General features: G+C 36.0%; 1 protein-coding gene across 1 annotated transcript; it reads left to right on the top strand.

The window, feature by feature from the left end:
- Window positions 1–13252: 13252 nt before the first annotated feature.
- Window positions 13253–14509, top strand: LOC114652789 (jerky protein homolog-like). Its single transcript, XM_028803105.2, has 2 exons — window positions 13253–14037; window positions 14189–14509. The coding sequence occupies exons 1-2, from the start codon at window positions 13348–13350 to the stop codon at window positions 14507–14509; spliced, it is 1011 nt and encodes a 336-aa protein (XP_028658938.1). The 5' UTR covers window positions 13253–13347.
- Window positions 14510–19518: the final 5009 nt, after the last annotated feature.

Below are 19518 nucleotides of genomic sequence, written 5' to 3'. Positions count from 1 at the left end.
TTAAAAAACATTTAGTCCATATGTCTCAGAGGTTTGTGTTTGAAATGGATTTGCAGACCTACTGTATATGTAGTGTTTACTTTATTTAAACATTTGGTTATACATTAATTTACTGTATGTTTAACTCGACTTATGAAATTATTCACCCTATAATAGAAAAAGCATTCTACTTAATGCTAGATGCTACATGAAAATGATTTTGATGCATAATTGTTAAGTTATATTAAAAACGTCTGTCAAAGGGTAAACAACCACAAAGAGATGGACTTTCTTGCATGCAGTCCTACCTTTAATTATATATCCTCACTAATGGTTGCATATAAGGATGATGCATCATTTTTTTGATTTTTTTAAAATTGCATTTATTTTGCTAAATTTCCTATTTATTTTTTAAGCTGTGCAGCTAAACCAACCTTAAAAACGTTTTGACTACCATTCTATGTTAAATATCACATACAATAAAGTAAAAGTCATATTGTATTTGTTTTTAAACTGATATGCTTGCCTCCTATTTCTGCTCTTTCAAATAATAACAATAATTCATTACATTTATATAGCGCTTTTCTCAGTACTCAAAGCGCTATCCACACAGGGAGGAACCGGGAAGCAAACCCACAATCGTCCACAGTCTCCTTACTGCAAAGCAGCAGCACTACCACTGCGCCACTTGTGAGGACAGTCACAGCCAACTGAGTTTGCTTAAGGAAGTCCATAGAGCATATATTTTGACCATTTTGGCTATTCCTTCTTTTTGATCTGTAAAATCTACCAAATATATCTCTTAAAGAAAAACCAACTTTTGTTAAAGCCCATTTTATATTATTTCTCTCCTCATCTGTTCTTTTAACAGTCATTGTGGTCCATCTTGAATCAATTGTTCTGCTCGATGAACCTTACTTTTATATCAGAGTAGAAAAGAGAGCCAAGAAAAAATAAGCCTACAGCACTGGAATATCTATCAGAGTGAATCTGCATTCAAATAAAAACATGAAGCATTGCAAATCTGCCAATTCTTTCCCCTTACAATTACATTTCAGATGGAGTAGCTTATGATAACACAACATGAAATGAAATGAAGGTCAAATTAACATTATGTTTAGATTTGGGAATAGCTCCGTGAATATATACTGTATATATATCTGTATCTATCTTTCTATATAAATATATATACATATATACATGCATACATGCAGACAATAAAGGAGAGTTAACAACAAACCCAAGAGTTAACAACATATTGTCTTTATTTGGAGAATCCATGGCAAAAGCAATGTGGGTCAACAGTTACTACACCGTTTTAAATTTAGCGGATAATAAACCTAACACATAAAAAAGAATTAACATTTTGAAAAAAGGTTAAAAATATAAATAATTATCAAATAACATAAGTAATAGCTGTCTATCACTTTTCTATAACAGCTTCTCTACATTTAGCAAAAACAGTAGATAAGTAAACATAATCAATAACTAGAAAGACACTGTGATCTATGCTTTAATTAGTTATGCACACATGTGCACATTTATGCACATATATAAAAGTATTTTAGCTTGTACTAGAAAAGGCATATTGGTTAAAAACGCATTCTAGGCCTAAGGATATTTATTAAACCTGTGAGACAAGACCCTCTACTAATGTGAACAAACTATAAATGACATAGCTGAAGGGAAAGCCCTAAATCATTAAAAAAACCTAGAACTTGTGAGAAATATTCTAGTTATAGAAAAAATAGACTGAAAACATCTTACACTTCAGATAATAAAAATGGAAATGCAACCTTCAAGTGACTTTCTAGATTCTCTGGTTCTGATTCTTTGATATTCAAAGCATACCTTTAAAAAGGTAATAAAAACTCTTTAAATTTATATAGTTCATTTCTCACTACTTAAAGAGCTTCCATGCAGGAAGGACATGGGATGTGAACCCATTATGTCACCTACATTTTATTATAAAAATGCAGTAATCCTACTCACAAAAATCAAAATGCATAACATGATTTGAGCTGTTTTGGCTCAAAAGGGAATGTTTCTATTCATAATCAAAAGATATTTTTTGGATATAGCTTTAGATAGATAGATAGATAGATAGATAGATAGATAGATAGATAGATAGATAGATAGATAGATAGATAGATAGATAGATAGATAGATAGATAGATAGATAGATAGATAGATAGATAGATAGATAGATAGATAGATAGATACTTGCCCGGACACCACCAGTCGGAAACCACATCTTTATAAAATGGACACGTTTATTAAGTCCAAATACACAGTCCCACACAGCACACAGTGCTCCCAGCACCAAATCAGCCCTATTCTGGGCTTCTCCATGGCAGCCTTTCCTCTCCTCACGGGAGCTTTGTCCTGCTCCCACTCCCGACAGTAGCTCCTAGATTGTAGGAAGGCAGCCCCTTTTATTTCTACCCGGATGTTCTCTAGGTTCCTTGTGACGTTCTTCCGGCAGCACTTCCTGGTGTGGCGGAAGTGCTGCCCTTTGCACCGGAAGCACTCCAGGTGTCCCTGGAAGGATCTTCCTCCATCTTCCCGGGTGTGGCGGAAGTAAATGTTTCCTGGGTTCCCAGAGGCTTGAAATGCTCCCTGGCGGTGGCCACGGGTCCTGATGGATTGGAACCTCCTTGCTCCTTTCCCATGGTCCTCTCCTGACCCAGGGCAGTTGTCTCCTCATGGCCCGGAAGATATTTATGCTACCTTCCGGTCCTTCCAGGTGTCCCAGCTGGGTAAGAACCCCAGCCATCTGTGACAATAGATAGATAGATAGATAGATAGATAGATAGATAGATAGATAGATAGATAGATAGATAGATAGATAGATAGATAGATAGATAGATAGATAGATAGATAGATAGATAGATAGATAGATAGATTCTGACACGATGCTTTATTATTCATGCTTTTCTTATTTTACAATAAAATAAGAAAAAAAAAGCTTGATAAGGCTGCACTTTGTCCAGGGGCATTACTACTATATCATCCTAGGGGGGCATATGGATAAGTAGAGAGGACAAATACTGTAATTGTCAAAATAAGCTAAAACTTTTTTTTTATTTCATTAGGTGGCAAAAAACTGTTTTGGGTGGACACAGCCCAGCTCCCTCCCACCTATAGTCACACCTTACATAAAGTGGCACCACTGTTAGCCACTGGTCTGCCTTCATCCCTGAGCCCCAATGTGCAATGAAGGAGATAGAGATGTTTGGTTGCAAATTCTGTCTACTGTCAAAAATGCACTTTTAGAAGTTTTATTTAGAATGACAGAGGTGTATCAAATTAAACATTGTCAATGAAGCCAAGATCAGTAACTAACATCTTAAAAAACAGAACTGCAACAAAAGTAAAAATTTTTGAAAACTTTTTTGTAATGCTGATAATTTTTTTAGTGGGACTCTTTCCTTTATGAAGTAAAGTTCAGATATCTTCTAAAGTGTTCTGCTTATTTTTTTTCCAAACACCAAAAAAGAAACTTTATAGTTGAATTCCATTTTATTGTTCTGTAAAACATTACAATTCAGATGTAACAACAAAATAATTACAAGAAATGCACTGAGATAATTCACAATCAAAAATTATCTTAGGTTTTCATCATAGTTACGTCTTCAAATTATTTACAAATGTCAGACGCCTAATTTAGTTCCCAAGCAATTGATCCCCTGGCTTCATTTGAGGTACATTTAGGAGAACTTTACTTGCACTGCATTGTTTCCATATCAAATTGTTTTACTGAATTACAGGAGTCCTGGCCTGCCCTCAATGAGAAAACAATGTGTTATGTAAAACTAGACAAAATCAAATTTTCTTTGTAATAAATGATGCAAATTTCAGAATTTGGCAGGAATTTACCAATATTGTTCTAAAATAGGTCCGCCAGGTTGCTGCCTCTGTCTTTGCCTTTCTTTAGATGCTTTAATATATATGAGTCACTATTTTATAACAGACTTTTATTCATACTTCTCTTCAAATTTGGTAAAGGTGGGGCTTTAAGTGTTGATTATCATATAATGCATCTGAAATTGATTTTGGAAATATTGCATTACTTACATTTTCTTTAAATGAGTTATCACATTAAAATATGTACAAGGTAAAAAAATAAAGACACACAATGAGATTTCTTAGATGGAAGGGTATACACAAGGTGCAAATGCAATGAAAAAGACTAGGGGCCTCATGTATAACGCTGCCCGTAGAATTTAACACTAAAACATTGCATACTGACAATACTAGAAATGTTCGTATGCACAAAAAATCCAGATGCATAAAACTTGTGCATATAAATCCCAATGAATGTGAAATTTAATGCATGTGCATGCGCCTATGGCCCCACCTTGACTACTCCCAGAATTTTGCCTTTTTTAATATGTAAATCAATACAAATAGCCCCTTTCTTTCAATGCTTTGTTAAAAGACAATGGTAAAAGCACATGGAAAAAAGAAGAATTTCAGTGATTACGAAATGGAGGCAAGGAAAATCATACTATTTGTTGTCTTAAGCAGTAGTATAAACAACAAAAGGTAGTTGATCGAGTGATAGAAAGTGGCGGAGACACTCGAATGTTCAAGTTCAGAGAGTGCCCGAAATAAAAAAGAAGTGATCAGATATCAAAGTCAACATAAAAAGGTGAATTGCATCCCACTGTCTGTTTCTTCTATTTCAGACAATATTACAAAAGCTGTTCCCCATGCCAAGGACATGATGATGATGCTGCTGTGCCCAGCACATCTTTGGGTGCTGGCTGCACACATACCTCTGCCTCAGGAATCGCTTAATCACCATCTGCCTGTGTGCTGACGAATGCTGTTCTGGAGTCACAAAATGCAATAGTGGATGCTGTAAGAGATGTGGCCAATGAACTAAGCAGTAGACGGGCTCTACTATTTGATATTGACCTCAAATTAAAAGAATGGATTAAAAAATAAATGCTGCATCCGATTACGTGTTTTTACAGTCTGTTAATTATATTCAAAAGAAGTTGTAACACTGCCCAATTTGGCTGATCATTTGGTGAGTCAGTGTCATCATACCGCATTTCTTCAGGTAAGCCACAATTGTGTGCCACATTATGCAGCATGCTACATGCTTGCACAATGCAACCACTTTTTGTGAACTATAGAACAGCACACCAATAGAGTGGAAATCAGTATTAACTGCTCACCAGAACTTACTTAATTAAGAGAATGTGACAGGTGGCCTTAGCTGAAGACAACACCATCCAGGAAGGTTAGTTAAGTTTTAGTGTAGGCCAGGGGTCTGCAATCTTTCAGTGGTGTCGTGCTGAACCTATGTTATAATGTTATTTCGCGTGCCAACATAATTCTAACAATTTTGTTATGTATAGCATCAAAATGGACTGGTTATAATGGGTTCAAAAGTATATACTTTTATATTATCGGTCATTCAATATTTTAAAATACATAGGATCATATGTGAAAAGAATGTTTTGTCAAATTTTTTTATAACTACATTCATTGGCTTTATTGTTGGTTCCAATTATTTGACTGAAATAATTAGTTTGTTTCTTAAAGCCAGAAACAGCCCTTTTTATAGCTTCACTTTTCTCATCAGAGTTTTTAAACGTGAACTGATGTTTAGTTTGATAATGTCTTTATACACTTGACGTACTACACACGACACTTTCACAGCATATGCGCACACAGCACAATCCTTTTGTTGTACAAATCGCTATCCATTCGTCCAAGAGTCTTGAAAAAAGCTAACATCAGGTTTTTGGATTTTATCATTTTAGGGCAGTATATTACTTAAAAATAACAAGAGTTGTGTTTTAACATACCATGGCCTGCACTGAACACATGGTTTCCCTTTACATGTGAGTCGCATGCGCAAAACGTAGGTTGGGACACATGCACTGTAATTAAAATATAATAACAAGAGGTTTGTTTTAACGTACCACAGTCTGAACTAAACACATGGTTTACATTTACATGTGAGTCGCATATACAAAACGTAGGTGAGGGCGTGAACGCGTGCACTGTAATTAAAATATAATTTTTTACTATATTTCAATTAAATCAGTGTGCCATTGAAAATCGTTCAGCGTGCTAATGCCATACACTCCTGGTGTAGGCGTTACTCTTCATAATTGAGGTTTTGTTAGAAATTCTACCATGAAGATCATGAAAACTGTAGAACTCCTAGGTTGGATTGCAAGGAGATAAAGGTGTGCAAAGTACATGTTGATGTATTACATGGAATACAGATGGGATTACATAAAGAAGAAGAAACATTTTTTTCCAAAAAAAAAAATTGCCTCCTTATGTTACTGAATATATTGTATGATTTATAACAAAAAGTGATGTTAAAAAAAAAAAAATTCTTAAGTTGTGTAAACGAAGACAGTGCATATAGTTACTCCTTTTGAAATTGTATTCATTACAATAACATTCTTTTAACAATTAATCACCAGAGAGAATACTGGTTCCAATTTCTCCTGCAAAGTGTTGTAATTGGATGCAATTGGCTTTCTTAGTCGTCAATGCAAATAACAAAAAAATGGCTAATTTGGTGGTTGATTAGTCAACATCAAGTAATGTCTAGACTGTGGCAGGTTTCTTAAAGATACAAATTACTGACCTAAGCATTTTGTCTGTGGAATTAATGAATATATTTAAAAAAATACTTAAGGAGAGAGTGATCATTTTACATTATCTACCATATGCTCAAGATGTGGGATTAGTTCAGTGAAAAGAAGATGGCATCACAGAAAACCCTGCAACTTATAAAAAAAAAAGTAAAAAAAAAAAAGCACCACAGTTATGATTAATTTTATTTAGTGTCTTTCCGAAGTCAGTCAGTCCTTTTAAAACTTATCAGATGCTTTAACATATCTGAAAGAAAAAATAAAAATAAAAAAATCCTACATTTTGTCAGAAGTGGTGCCAAAACAGTAATTGGACAGTAGACTGGTGATTAAATGATAAACGTAGTAGAGTTAGTTTTTCATCCTGTTACACTTAGTGTTTCGTCTTCTTTTTTTTTTTCATCACACAGATGGCTTTCCCAGTGGCTGGAAAACACCATGGCTGAAAATGGAAAGTTCACCTCATGCAAAGATAAGGGAACAGGGCGGGACTTGAGAATTACAGCTGGGAAAGATTATAAAGAATACCAGCCATCCTCTCTGGAAAAAGAAGAAAAGACTCGAAGGAATCTATACCTTTGGACTTTCTCATCTGGATCTCATTAAATACGAAGGCTACATGTATAGCAATAGGATCTGTCCAGAAGACAGAAATGAATCCATTTCAGTGGTTTATGATATCTTTACAAGGTTACAGATTTTTATTCTAAGGTTAAAGAAATGTATGCTAACATATAAAAGATTTTTATATAAAAATTAACAAAGATAATTTGTTCAGCACAAGATTTGTGATGAGATAAGTAAATTGCTTGGAAAAAACAATTCTGAGGTAATACATTGAATGCTTCCATTTTCTATAACTGTATTTGCTCAGGTACACGTTTAAGGTATACCTTTAAATAATAGTGATTGATAAAATTAAAAGAAAACTTTCTTTAAAGCTGTTTTCTTTTTGAAGATCTTCTTCTCTGCTGCATTTTAAATACATCAGTCTGAAATTGTGTTTTATAGGTTAAAACAGTTATCATGATACCTCTGTCTTAGAACTGTCTGTTTTTGCAATGTTTAACTATCATGGGTTTGAGTTTTGGGTGTACAAGTATGTATGTGACATTTACAAAAAAATAATTCCAGTTTAATGTTGTGAAGCTGGAGACAGAAAAAAAAATCCTACATGTGGTGCCAGTTCATTGCAGGACATATTCATGAGCATACACTGGCACTCATCCATACATAGCCAGCTTACCAGTTAACCTAAAAAGCAAATCTTTTGGAGGTGAAAGGAAAACTGTAACAAAATTCCCAAAACACAGGAGTCTGGACCTAAGGTGTAGCAGTGCTATCTATTGTACCATAGTGCTGCCTGAATTTACAGTACATATGAGACCTGTATGTTGAAAGATTTAATCCAAGTAAATGGGGGATATAGGGTAGAGTTTCTTAAACTATGGATTGCAACCCAAAATTGGGTTAAGCTGAGCTGTGAATTACAATTGCACTGAATAAGAAATGGTCACAAACCATTTGTGTAAAGCCTTGCGATGGGTCACTGCTTGCATGGCTGACACAAACCCCCAGACCACAAACCGGTAGCATATCTCCGAAGAATAAGATGACGATTTGTTATGATTCTTCAGGCTGGAATGAGACAATGATTGGCCGGTATTTTGTGGTGATTATGGGTCTCAAAGTCATGCAATAGGCAAAACTGGGTCACGAGAAAAAAAGTTTAAGAACCCTCTGGTGTTGGGCTTAATAGGTTGCCACTATTTAACGTTCAATTTTCCTGCTCCTCCAGTAATTTCACCCCACTCATACTCTACATACATATTCAATGTACTGTAACATAAAAACTTTTTTTTTCATCTCTTTGAAAATTAGTTTTAAATGTGTCAGCTTGAAAATAAATGTTCCTGCTCCTAAATTTAAACCTAAAACATGTTTGTTAGCTCTTTGCAGAATGTCTATAGAACAGAACTGCTCAGAAGCAATAGTTATTTCATTCATATAAAAACATAAAATGAAAACAACCTAGTAGTAGTAAAGTCAATTTGTGGTTGAGTGAGCAGGCATCCTGTTCAAGATTGCCATGTACCCATTGCTGCCATTTGTTGTGAGTGTGTTTTGAAAAGTGCCTTGTAATTGAACCACTTCCTTTTACATCACTAAACTCTGTAGAAGATTTCAAAATATTACTGTAGAATTTCAAATAATGGGGTGGACACCTCAGATTAATTGGATCACAGAAAACTTGGCATGCCATTTCTTGAGTACAAGTTGATCCATGTTTCATTTCAAAAAACCAAGGTGAATTTCATTAATCTATGTCTAAAACTAATCTATAAAAGTAGGACAGTGATCCAAATTTTAATCACATATTTTGACTAAATTCCTCATTCCCACATGATGCTGGAGGTCTCCAGACAATCTTTGTTGCTGGCTAGAGTGTAAACCACATTGTATTTTTGTAAACAAGGACAAAAGTTCAAACTGTGTTAGATCAAATTCTCTGTTTGCTGTTGAAAATATAAAAGCTATCAGAGCACTACATCTTTTTAATATTACTTTCTATAGATGGAAATACTTCATAAACATTTTCAACCTTCCATTCATCCAAACTTTTTTTTAAACACACTTTTTCCATTTCAGGGCCATCAGTATTTGTTGTGCTTCCATTTTGCTCCTCAGATTGTTACTGTATATACAAGTAACAGTCCTAGCCCTGTGTCATTCCACTGACAGCCTTACCCCACTCTCTTCTTGTATATACCTGTTGTCTCCTGTCCATTAACTGCCATGCTTTCTAATTTTTTATTTGGGAACTTTGGGAAACACCGTTACTCTGACTCACTATCTTACACTCAGCGAGTCGATTCAAGAAGCACCAAAGCAGTTCTGATCTGTAAGCACTTTGGACAGACCTTCATATAAAATAAATAGATATTCAAAAATATCTAAAAGTATCAGTATATCAAAAGACAATTCACTTCTGCTTGTGTTGATAACAACAATTAAAAATAGTAAATATCTTATATAAATGAAGCACATAAGTGAATTTATAACTGGTTTAACACTAGAATTACCAGAGCCTACGAAAAAACTCGTAGATCCGTCCCACCTTAAATCATTTCTTAAATCCGTTCGCACCTCTCCGCCATCGTCTTTTGACTTCTAAATGTGTAGATAAAAACAAGCTGCAAGCAGCCGGCTATTCCATCCCCCCCACCGACTTACAACGTGCACGAACTTCTCCCAGCTCATGCCTTGATTGATTATCTGGGAGTGAAGTGGAGTTTTAGAGTGGAAATAATAGATCGTTATTTGGAACACACGCATTTCATGTGTGTTCCATTTCTACAGTAATCTGTGTAAAAACATTTTTAAAACAGAAACGTTTTTCATATTCTAGTAGTAAATGACAAAATGTAGGCGTAAAGTATATAATGTATGAAGCCTGAAGTCCAAATATCAAAGAAACACTTTCATGAAAGGTACAAATATAACAGAACAAGTGCGCTTTTATTCAAAAATATAATTGCCAAAAAAAAAAGCCGCCTTAGTGTGCGACATTGACACTCATTTATTATGACTGCTGCCATGGCGCAACATTATCAGTTGCTGACTGCTAATCAAGAGGTCACGAGTTTGATCCTGCTCGACTTCCTTTTGAGAAGTGAACTGCTCTTATTTTTACTATTTTAGAATAAAAAGATACATTTGATTTCAGTCTGTAACAGCCGGTGTAATTTATGATATTTGTAAAGGTTACATTTGTTTTTGTTTTTTTTTATCCACTTTTCGTTCTCTCAGTCGCGTTCAGGATCCTTCCCTACCCCATCTGACACTGCTGTTTTCACATAAAAACGCGCTATAGCTCTGCAGTGTATCATAATACATACGACCGCGTGTTTTTTTTTCCCAATCTTGCCAGTCCCCACATGTTGCTGTATGCTGTTTCTTTTGTACTCCAGGACATGCAGAGGAAAGCATAGTAAAGAGCAGTAACTTCAGCGCTATATGCAATCATCAGACACTCCCCATCTGACACTGCTGTTTTCAAATAAAGACGCGCTATAGCTCACCGAAGGAGCGCCCTTCCTACATTTACGATATGTGTACTTGTTGCAGTGTACACACCTCTCTGTGCTATAGTTCCTATTACACTGAACAAGCACATGTAATTTGCAGCTCTGTTCATTATCTCAAAACACCACGTACATTCACAGTAATTCCCAGTTATGTCTACCACTCACACCCATGCCCACAACCATACAGAACTGATTCCACATTAGAGAATTTCCAGTTCCAGCATAAATTCACACCCGATCTGACGCTGTTCATTTTCAAATAATATTGCATTAGTGCGATGATGTTTCACATACAGTATATTGTCTTTCTTTCAGGTGTGTAATAGAAACCACAGCATAGAGAGAAGTGAGTACATTGTAACAGGTACACATGTTGTAAATGTAAGAAAGACGATCCTTACATGTGTGTGAACTGTTAACATTTGAATCTGATGATTTCATATAGCACTGTCTTATTCAGTGCGTTTATTCAGTGTGCGCAAGAACATGCAGGTGGCCAGTTGCTGTGTGCTACAACATGCTGGCGGTGATCAACACACATTTAAAAAAAAGAAAGAGACAAATATATTCGACGTTTTGATGAAATCATTTTATGACGCGAATAGTACCAATCAGAAAACATCGTCGAAGTAATGCAATATTATTTGAAAACTAACAGCATCAGATCGGGTGTGAATTTACACTGTGGTGCTGTTAGAGTCAGATCAGAAGCTGAATAAGCTGAATAAGCTCCAGTTCTGACTCTAAGTAAAAAAGCATGAATTATTTAACAGAAATAACCGTGATTGACATTTTAAACTTAACGATTTACAGTGCATACCAATTTATAAATTTTATGTCCGTTTGAGGTTACAAAGAAAAAAAAAGCACTTCCTCATAAGTGGGGAATCGAACTCGAGTCTCTAAGGCACAGCAGGGTGGTTGCGCTCTAAGTCTGCAAATCTTAGCGTTAAGCCACGGAAGGTGTTATATCATCATTGAACCTTTTGTGAAAGTGTTTATTTGATGTTTGGACATCAGGCTTCACACATTCTATAGTTTATGCCTACATTTTGTAACATTTAATACTACAAAATGAAAAACGTTTCTGTTTTAACAATGTGTTTACACAGATTACTGTAGAAACGGAACACACATGAAATGCGTGTGTTCCAAATAACATCTATTATTTCCACTGTAAAACTCCAGCAGTTCAGTCACTCCCAGATAATCAAACAAGGCATGAGCTGGGAAAACTTAGTGAACGTTCTGCGATGGTGGGGGATGAAATAGCCGGCTGCTTGCTGCTCGTCTTAATCGGCACATTTAGAAGACAAAAGAGAGGTGAGAACGGTTTTAAGGTGGGCCAGATCTACAAGTTTTTTTGTAGACTCTGGTAATTCTAGTGTTAAAGGGTAAAAAAAAAATTAAGCTGAAAGTATAATACTAATGTTTGTAATACACATGCACTTGGGACTCAACACCAGGGCTTGTTTAATGGTAATTCCACCCTGAGTCGAGGGCTGACACTGTTGCATTATACCTGTCCATATTTCTCCCGCAGACTTGATGACCGATAATGCAAAGATGAATGACATCACTTCCAAGTTCTGGTCACCAGCGGCCATCTCTTCTCCATTGTATGCCTCTTAAACAGCTTCCCTGTCATCTTGTCATCAATCTAGCTGTAGACTTGCATCTGTGAAGACATTTCTCAAATTACATGTTAACAACGTTTTTGTTATTTTGTTTCAGTTATATGGAGTTTGCCCAGGTGTGTCCAAAATCTTTATCATTGTTTGACTTTTCATTCACTTGTTTTACTAAGTACATCCTTGACCTCTAATAACTTTAGTAATATACCTCTTTATAATCTGAACCAAGTCTGGCCAACTAAAAAAGTGTTAGCGAACAACATGTCATGCAACAAAATTCAGATTTAAATGGTTTACATTAGCAGTTAAGCATTCATTCTACATGTTATAAACAATAATATAACAACCATTAATAGCATATACCATCACAAGGTTCTTAATGGTACAGACAAAATTATAGTACTAAATATCAAATCTGATGATTCATTCATTAATTTTACAGATTCACATATTCCACAAAATGTTCTGAGGAGAACAGCCTACCTTGGTTGCATTGTTCACCAGGCAGAAACCATGTTTGGGTGGGATGCAGTAAAAATACAGTGGAACCTCTATTATCCGGTCTTCAATTAACCGTGCATTCGGTTATCCAGGATCGCCTAAAAAAAAAAAACTGCTAGACATCACAAGACCGCCAAGATTTCGAGACTACAGGAATGTACACTACGTGTGTCACAGCTTAAATTTTCTTTGTCGATGGGTTTCTGAGAATTATTCTAAAAGGATTGAAAGTATAGCATCTGCACTAGCCAGGCGATCCCCTGCTGTGAAAAACCATTAGACTTAATCCGATGCAGAGGACTCGTTCTGAACACTCTCCCTCCCCTTTTTCCAAATTCCGATGACTGCCATTCATCAATAAGTTTTGACATTTGTCTTCTGCTTCAACGCTTTTCTTGGAAAAGATTGTGTATGGGTCGCACCATCCGTGTAGGCGACGCCTTGTTCCGAGTTCATTCAGTTGGCGTCCGCACCTCAAGGTTAGAAAGCGGCTTCGCGTAAGTTCATGCCGAAATGTTGGGGTCCAGTGCGGGAGTGAAAAGAAAAAGAGTTGTTTTGTCAATTGCTACGAAACTGCAAATTGTTGAATGTGCCAAAAAGGGAGAATCAATTGCTAAGCTTTCATCTGAATTTAACATCAGAAATCAAACAGTGCGTGATATTGTTCAGAAGAAAGGTGAACTCTACAAGTTCGTAACTTCATCTGATACATTTAACGGGACGAGTGCACACAAGACAACAAAGGGTTCAAAATTTGACGATCTGGATAGAGCTGTGTTCGAATGGTCCAAGCAAAAACGCGCCGAGGGATGTCCTGTATCCGGGCCATTGCTGCTCGAAAAAGCGAAATGGTTTCACTGTAAGATGAAGATTCCTGAACCATTTGCTGCGTCTCAAGGATGGCTGCAATGTTTCAAATCTCGCCACGGAATTAGACAGTTGGATATCCAAGGTGAGAAACTAAGCAGTGATTCTGACGCTGCAGCTCTCTACGTAACGGAATTTAAACGACTTGTTGAGGCTCATGATCTTTCACCTGAGCAACTTTATAATGCTGACGAGACTGGTTTGTACTGGAAGGCTTTGCCGTCAAAAACGCTCGTATCAAAAGAAGAAAAGTCTGCTCCAGGTCACAAGTCCAGTAAGGAAAGAATAACAGTGATAGCATGTGCTAACGCTAGTGGTTCGCACAAATTGAAACTTGTATGCATTGGAAAGTCTAAGAATCCACGATCATTAAAGGGAACACAAATGCACAATTTTCCTGTCCTTTACTACAATCAGACGAAAGCATGGATGAACAGAGAGATTTTTAAAGATTGTTTTTTTAAACATTTTGTTCCTACTATTCCAGACCATCTATGCTCCAAAAATTTGCCACAAAGAGCTGGACAACGCACCTTCCCATCCTAGTGAAAATGTCCTGAAAACAAGCGATGACCAGATTTTCGTCACATATCTTCCTCCAAACGTGACGTCTCTTAAGCAACCTATGGACCAGGGCATCTTAGAAGCATTCAAGGGTCGTTACAGGAAATCTTTACTCCGTTCAGTCTTGGAAGAAGACGGAGATCTCCGTAAGTTTTACAAGAAATGGACAATTAAGGACGCAATTTTCTCATGTTCAGAGAGTTGGGATGACATGCCGAATTTAACCTTTCGAAAGTCATGGTGAAAATTGTTCCCTGATGTGATGGATAGTGTTGAAAATGACAGTGAAAGCCAAGAAATAACAGCGGCATCGCTTTTGGAGGAAATTCAAAATGTAAATGGATTTGAATACATCGAAATAGAAAACATCGAAGAATGGCTACTCTCTGATAATGATCAGCCTGGATATCAAGTGAAAGACGACGATGCCATTGCTGCGGAAGCAAAGTCAAGTGTGGAATTGCCGGAAGAAAGCGACAATGACGCAGTTGAAGAGGAACCTTCAGAAAAGAAAGTTTCGCTTGCAGAAGCGTTAAATTGTGCCGAAACATTGCTAGACTTTCTTGAGCAGGAAGTGGATTCAAATTTTAGTGACACTCTAACACTTCACAAACTCTGCACGTCAATAAAATTGAAGCGCTGTAAGAACACAAAGCAACGTCTCCTGTCTGATTTTTTCAAGAAAACTTCATAAACAACACAAGAATGGTAAGAATGTCACTGTACAGCACCTATTCTAGCATTTGCGAATTTTTAGAATTATTTTCGATTATCTGTGATTTTTGATTATCCGGATGACGGGCGCCGGTCATTAAACCGGATAATTGAGGTTCCACTGTACATTATTTTGTGTAATGTAAAAATCAAGAAAGTAAACAGACAAATGTTTTAATTTCAGTGCAAACCTTTATAAGCCTCTACCTGTTTTCTGGTGTGTTATTAACAATTAATGAAAATGCAGCTCTTATTAACATTCATCCCCCCATCTTTCTTTGAATGCTGCGTTTCCATGACTTGATCATACACAGACACACATAATTTTAAGACATCACTTGGCCTAAGACATCTTTAAGACGAGGGAGAAAAACAGAATAATCATTGAAAACCCTTGCAGATCTATCACATATAGTGCCTTCACATCTTTCATGCTATGTGTCTATCCAATATACAGAAGTCAAAAAAGACAGTGATGGAAGGTAGTGTTGCAATGTGTATATAAAGGGAAACATTTTAAATGCCAGGAGAAAACCAGCAACACTTCACTCAGGATTTGTATTTTGAGAACGATGAAGACTGAAAAATATTTTCTTTTCTTTGACAAGAGTCTTCTTCTTCTTTCGGCTGCTGCCGTTAGTGGTTGCCACACAAGATCATGCAAAAAAAGGGGGGAAAACTCAACATTTATACAATTCAGACAATAAAATTCAGTTTTACCTTTGAAGTGAATTACAATATAACATATACAGTACCTGCTGGCTACAGATATAAGATATTGAAATGATTTACTACATGAAAAGTTTCATTGCAAAATTACCTTTTTTGTTGTGACTAAATGCAATGGAGAATGCTGACAACGTAAAGTTTTACAGGTTTATTAAATCCATATTGAAGTATTCCATTTTCAAAAATAAATCAGTAAAATGTCATTTCTCAGAAAAAAAAGTTTTTTTCTTTTTTTTTTGGCAAAATGCAACATATCCTTTGCATGTTCTTTTCTCAAACCTTGCCACATATCTTCATAAGGAATGAATGTACTGCTGGTAATAAAATGAAAAATTGAAACAAATTAAATGTAATTAAAATAAAACAAATTTAATTATAAAAAGACTAAGAATAACGTCCTTAAAACTAAATTGTGGGGTTAAGAGAATGCAAAAGACAAGCAGGAGACCTAAGCAAGAGCAAAAATTCCTTCAGAAATGCAGAAAGAAAAAAACATTGTCAAGATGGCTGCAAACAGTTCCACAAAAGATCAGGAAAAAACTCTTACGAGGCACCTTAAGGATGTTAGCCACTCTTAACAGTACATGCACTCTGTGCTAAGACACTGCTCCAAAGAAAACGAACTGTACAAAAGTACTATTTAATACTTGACCATACTGTAAGTAAGATAACATCTCAATGTATGGAGTGTATGTGCAGTTAAGCTTTAAATTCTAATCAGTACCTCATAAAAGCTGATAACGCACAATGCTCATGTGGTTACAAATGATTAACATTTAATAATAAATAAGTCAAAACAAATCAGGCAACTAACACTGTCATCACAAATGTTTAGGCTAATGTTTTAACTAAGTCAAATTGGAAAACATGCACTGGTACAGTGCGTTGCCACACTCACTACACGACGAAACAACTCGGGATCCCGGTTTGCAACCCCCAAAGCAGACACGCGGTTCAGTCCCACCTTCCAGAAATGACCCTCTATCTGTTGCAGTGTTACGTGGGAGTCCCGAATGAGGCGCATTACCTTCATTGTGAGGGAGCGTCAGTTATGGCACTACGGCCATGTGGCGCGTTTCCCCAAGGGTGATCTGGCTCGTAAGATCCTCATTGTTGGGGACCCGAGTGGCTGGACCAGGCTAAAAGTACATACAGGGGGTCCTCGGGTTACGACACAGTTCCGTTCCTACAACAGTGATGTAACCCGAATTTTGGTGTAAGTCAAAACACACCCTAGCCTAAGTCACTTACCTATCCTAACACATTTGCAAAATCATAATCTACAACATAAAAACACAACTAAGCCATAGAAAAAGGAAAAGGACATAAAGATACTATACTGTACACTGTACTGTAGTAACAGAAAAAAAATGAGTGAAAAAAAATCCTTACTTTTATTCCTTCTCATGTCTCAATTTTTTTAAGTTTTTATGGGAGTGAGTGTTGTAAACTCGAAACGTCGTATGTCGAGACGTTGTAACCTGAGGACCTCCTGTATTGAGGTTTATACTAAAAGGGTAGTGCCCTTTATCTTATACTGAAACAAGGTACATATCTTAACATGCTGGATAGTAAGATAGTCACTTTTTACTGAAATCTGATTTCTGATTGGCATGGACCTCTCGATAGTTTATCTGTCTACGCCAATGGTTTTAAAAAATTAAATATGGCCTTATCTCATTTTTCAATTAAACTTCATATTGTTCTTTATTGGAAGTATAAAAAAAGTCATTGATCCTGAAGGTAAAGATATGAAAGTGGCAAAGCAAGTAGTGCTGCTGTCTCACATCATCACGGTCCCAGAGGGGATTCTGTGAAGCAGTGTCTTCTCAATTGTGCCTGTTCTGCAGTTTAAGTTTAAAGATCTACTGTATCTACAGGTCAAAAAGCATCTACAGATATACATGAAGTGTTTGTATACTATCTCGATAATATCAAGTCTATATTGAGTTCTTAATATAAGTTCAGTTCTTCAGGTTTATGTCCTGAGGAAAGGAAAAACAGAGCTGAAAATTGATAGACGGCTATTAACATTATGAGTAGTCTTAACATGAGGTGTTGCAGCTGTTAGAATAACTTTGATTTTTTTCTTTGGATGTTTTCTTGATTTTAATTAGACTCCTAACTCCAAATTGCTTCATAAATATATATATTTATTTTTAGTTTGGTTTATTTTTTTCAATTAACTTTTTGCTCATTGGCACTCAAAGACCTTACGAATATGTGTTGCAATATTGAAAAACTGGCATGGTAAGGTTATAAGCAATTTGTAGATGCAGTTTAGTGAAGTGAGTCACTTAATTCAAAAGTTTTTGTTTAAAAAAAAAAGTTTCATAATCTTGCCAACAGAGGCTAAACAGCATAGTATACGCACCTTCACCATCCCGTTTGCTGATCCAATTTCCGCTAAAGCAGCTGCAGCTTCTGTCAATTCATTCTGGCAGAATCCTGCCTGACAGAAGCAAATATAAAACCAACTGCTGGAGATTCCAGCCACCGATTCAGAGGATAAAATGACTGAATTCTACTGAACTCCATCTGCCTTAAGGAATGTGCTTTTATTGTAACACACCACTGACAAATTTTGCTGTGTTACACCTGTCTTCAGAGTAATAAATGTTCTTCAACTTTCCCATCACCTCTTGAGTCTCTTGGGAGAAGACAGACATTAAAAGGTGTATCACCTACACTGTCTTTTAATTATTATTAAAGCAAGAAAACAATGACATCTGAAGCTTCACAGATTTGGTGGCACAGTTGTAGTATTGCTGCCTCGCAGTAAGAACAGCAGGATTCATGTCCCTGGTCCTCCCTGTGTGGAGTTTGCATGTTCTCCTCATGTCTGTGTATGTTTCTTCCAGGTGCTCTGTTTTTTCATGCAGTCCAAAGACATGCAGTTTGCGTGAATTGGTGACACTAAATTGGCCCGCATATGTGTTTGGTGTTTTGTGTGTGTGTGTTTGCAATGTGATGAACTTGCACCCTGTTCAGAGTTTGTTGCTACCTTTTTCCCAGTGCTAACTGGGATTGGCTCCCATGACCCTAATCTAGATTAAATAGGTTAGAAAATAGCAAGACTTTTAACAGCTTTTTTTTTCTTTTGTTGTTTTTAGTTTTGGACCACATAATAACTTTAATAGCTTTAGTCAACTATTCAATGAATCTGTTTCAAATGATCCTTTGTTAATTGTATAGATTTTTTTTCATTGCTGAGAGTGCCAATATTATGTTCTTTTTAAATTTTTGGTACTATTAAAATAGCCCCCAAACTAAAACAATTGTGTAGCATCTATTGTTTTTCTTATTATTCTAAAGAAAAAGTAATTGCAGGATAATTATTAAAATTCTGTCATCTAAATAAAATCCTAAGGGTGACTACTTCTCATTTGGTAGTAACGTGATGACAGTTTATAGCAAAATTACCAGAATCAACAAATTGAATATATAATGATAATTGTATTCTCCCATGTCTTTCATTTGTTCTTATGACATTGGGAAGTGTTTTTCCTAATAACTGTTTAACACAATTAAATCTGGTTCCTGTTTTCAGTCAGTTAGTCAAAAACATTTTTTAATTTCCTTTTCAAAATAATTTTCTATCTGCTGATTTGCCAATTTGTCTGTTAATTTGCAAAGCTCCTTTAATCATTTCTTTCTAAAAATAAATATATTAGATCAGCAGCTAGTGGTTTGAATTCAGTTAGAAGTTCAGATCTGTAATTGCTACCCAGTTTGAATGTAAGTAGTCTGTTACTTTTACAGTTACAGTTTGTTGAACCTAACCCATCAACGTCTTAGGAATCCAAGAAG

Source organism: Erpetoichthys calabaricus, chromosome 5 (assembly GCF_900747795.2).
Source record: "Erpetoichthys calabaricus chromosome 5, fErpCal1.3, whole genome shotgun sequence".
NCBI lineage: Eukaryota > Metazoa > Chordata > Cladistia > Polypteriformes > Polypteridae > Erpetoichthys > Erpetoichthys calabaricus.
The sequence above is the reverse complement of the archived record's forward strand: the minus strand, read 5'-3'. Positions and strand labels throughout refer to the sequence as shown.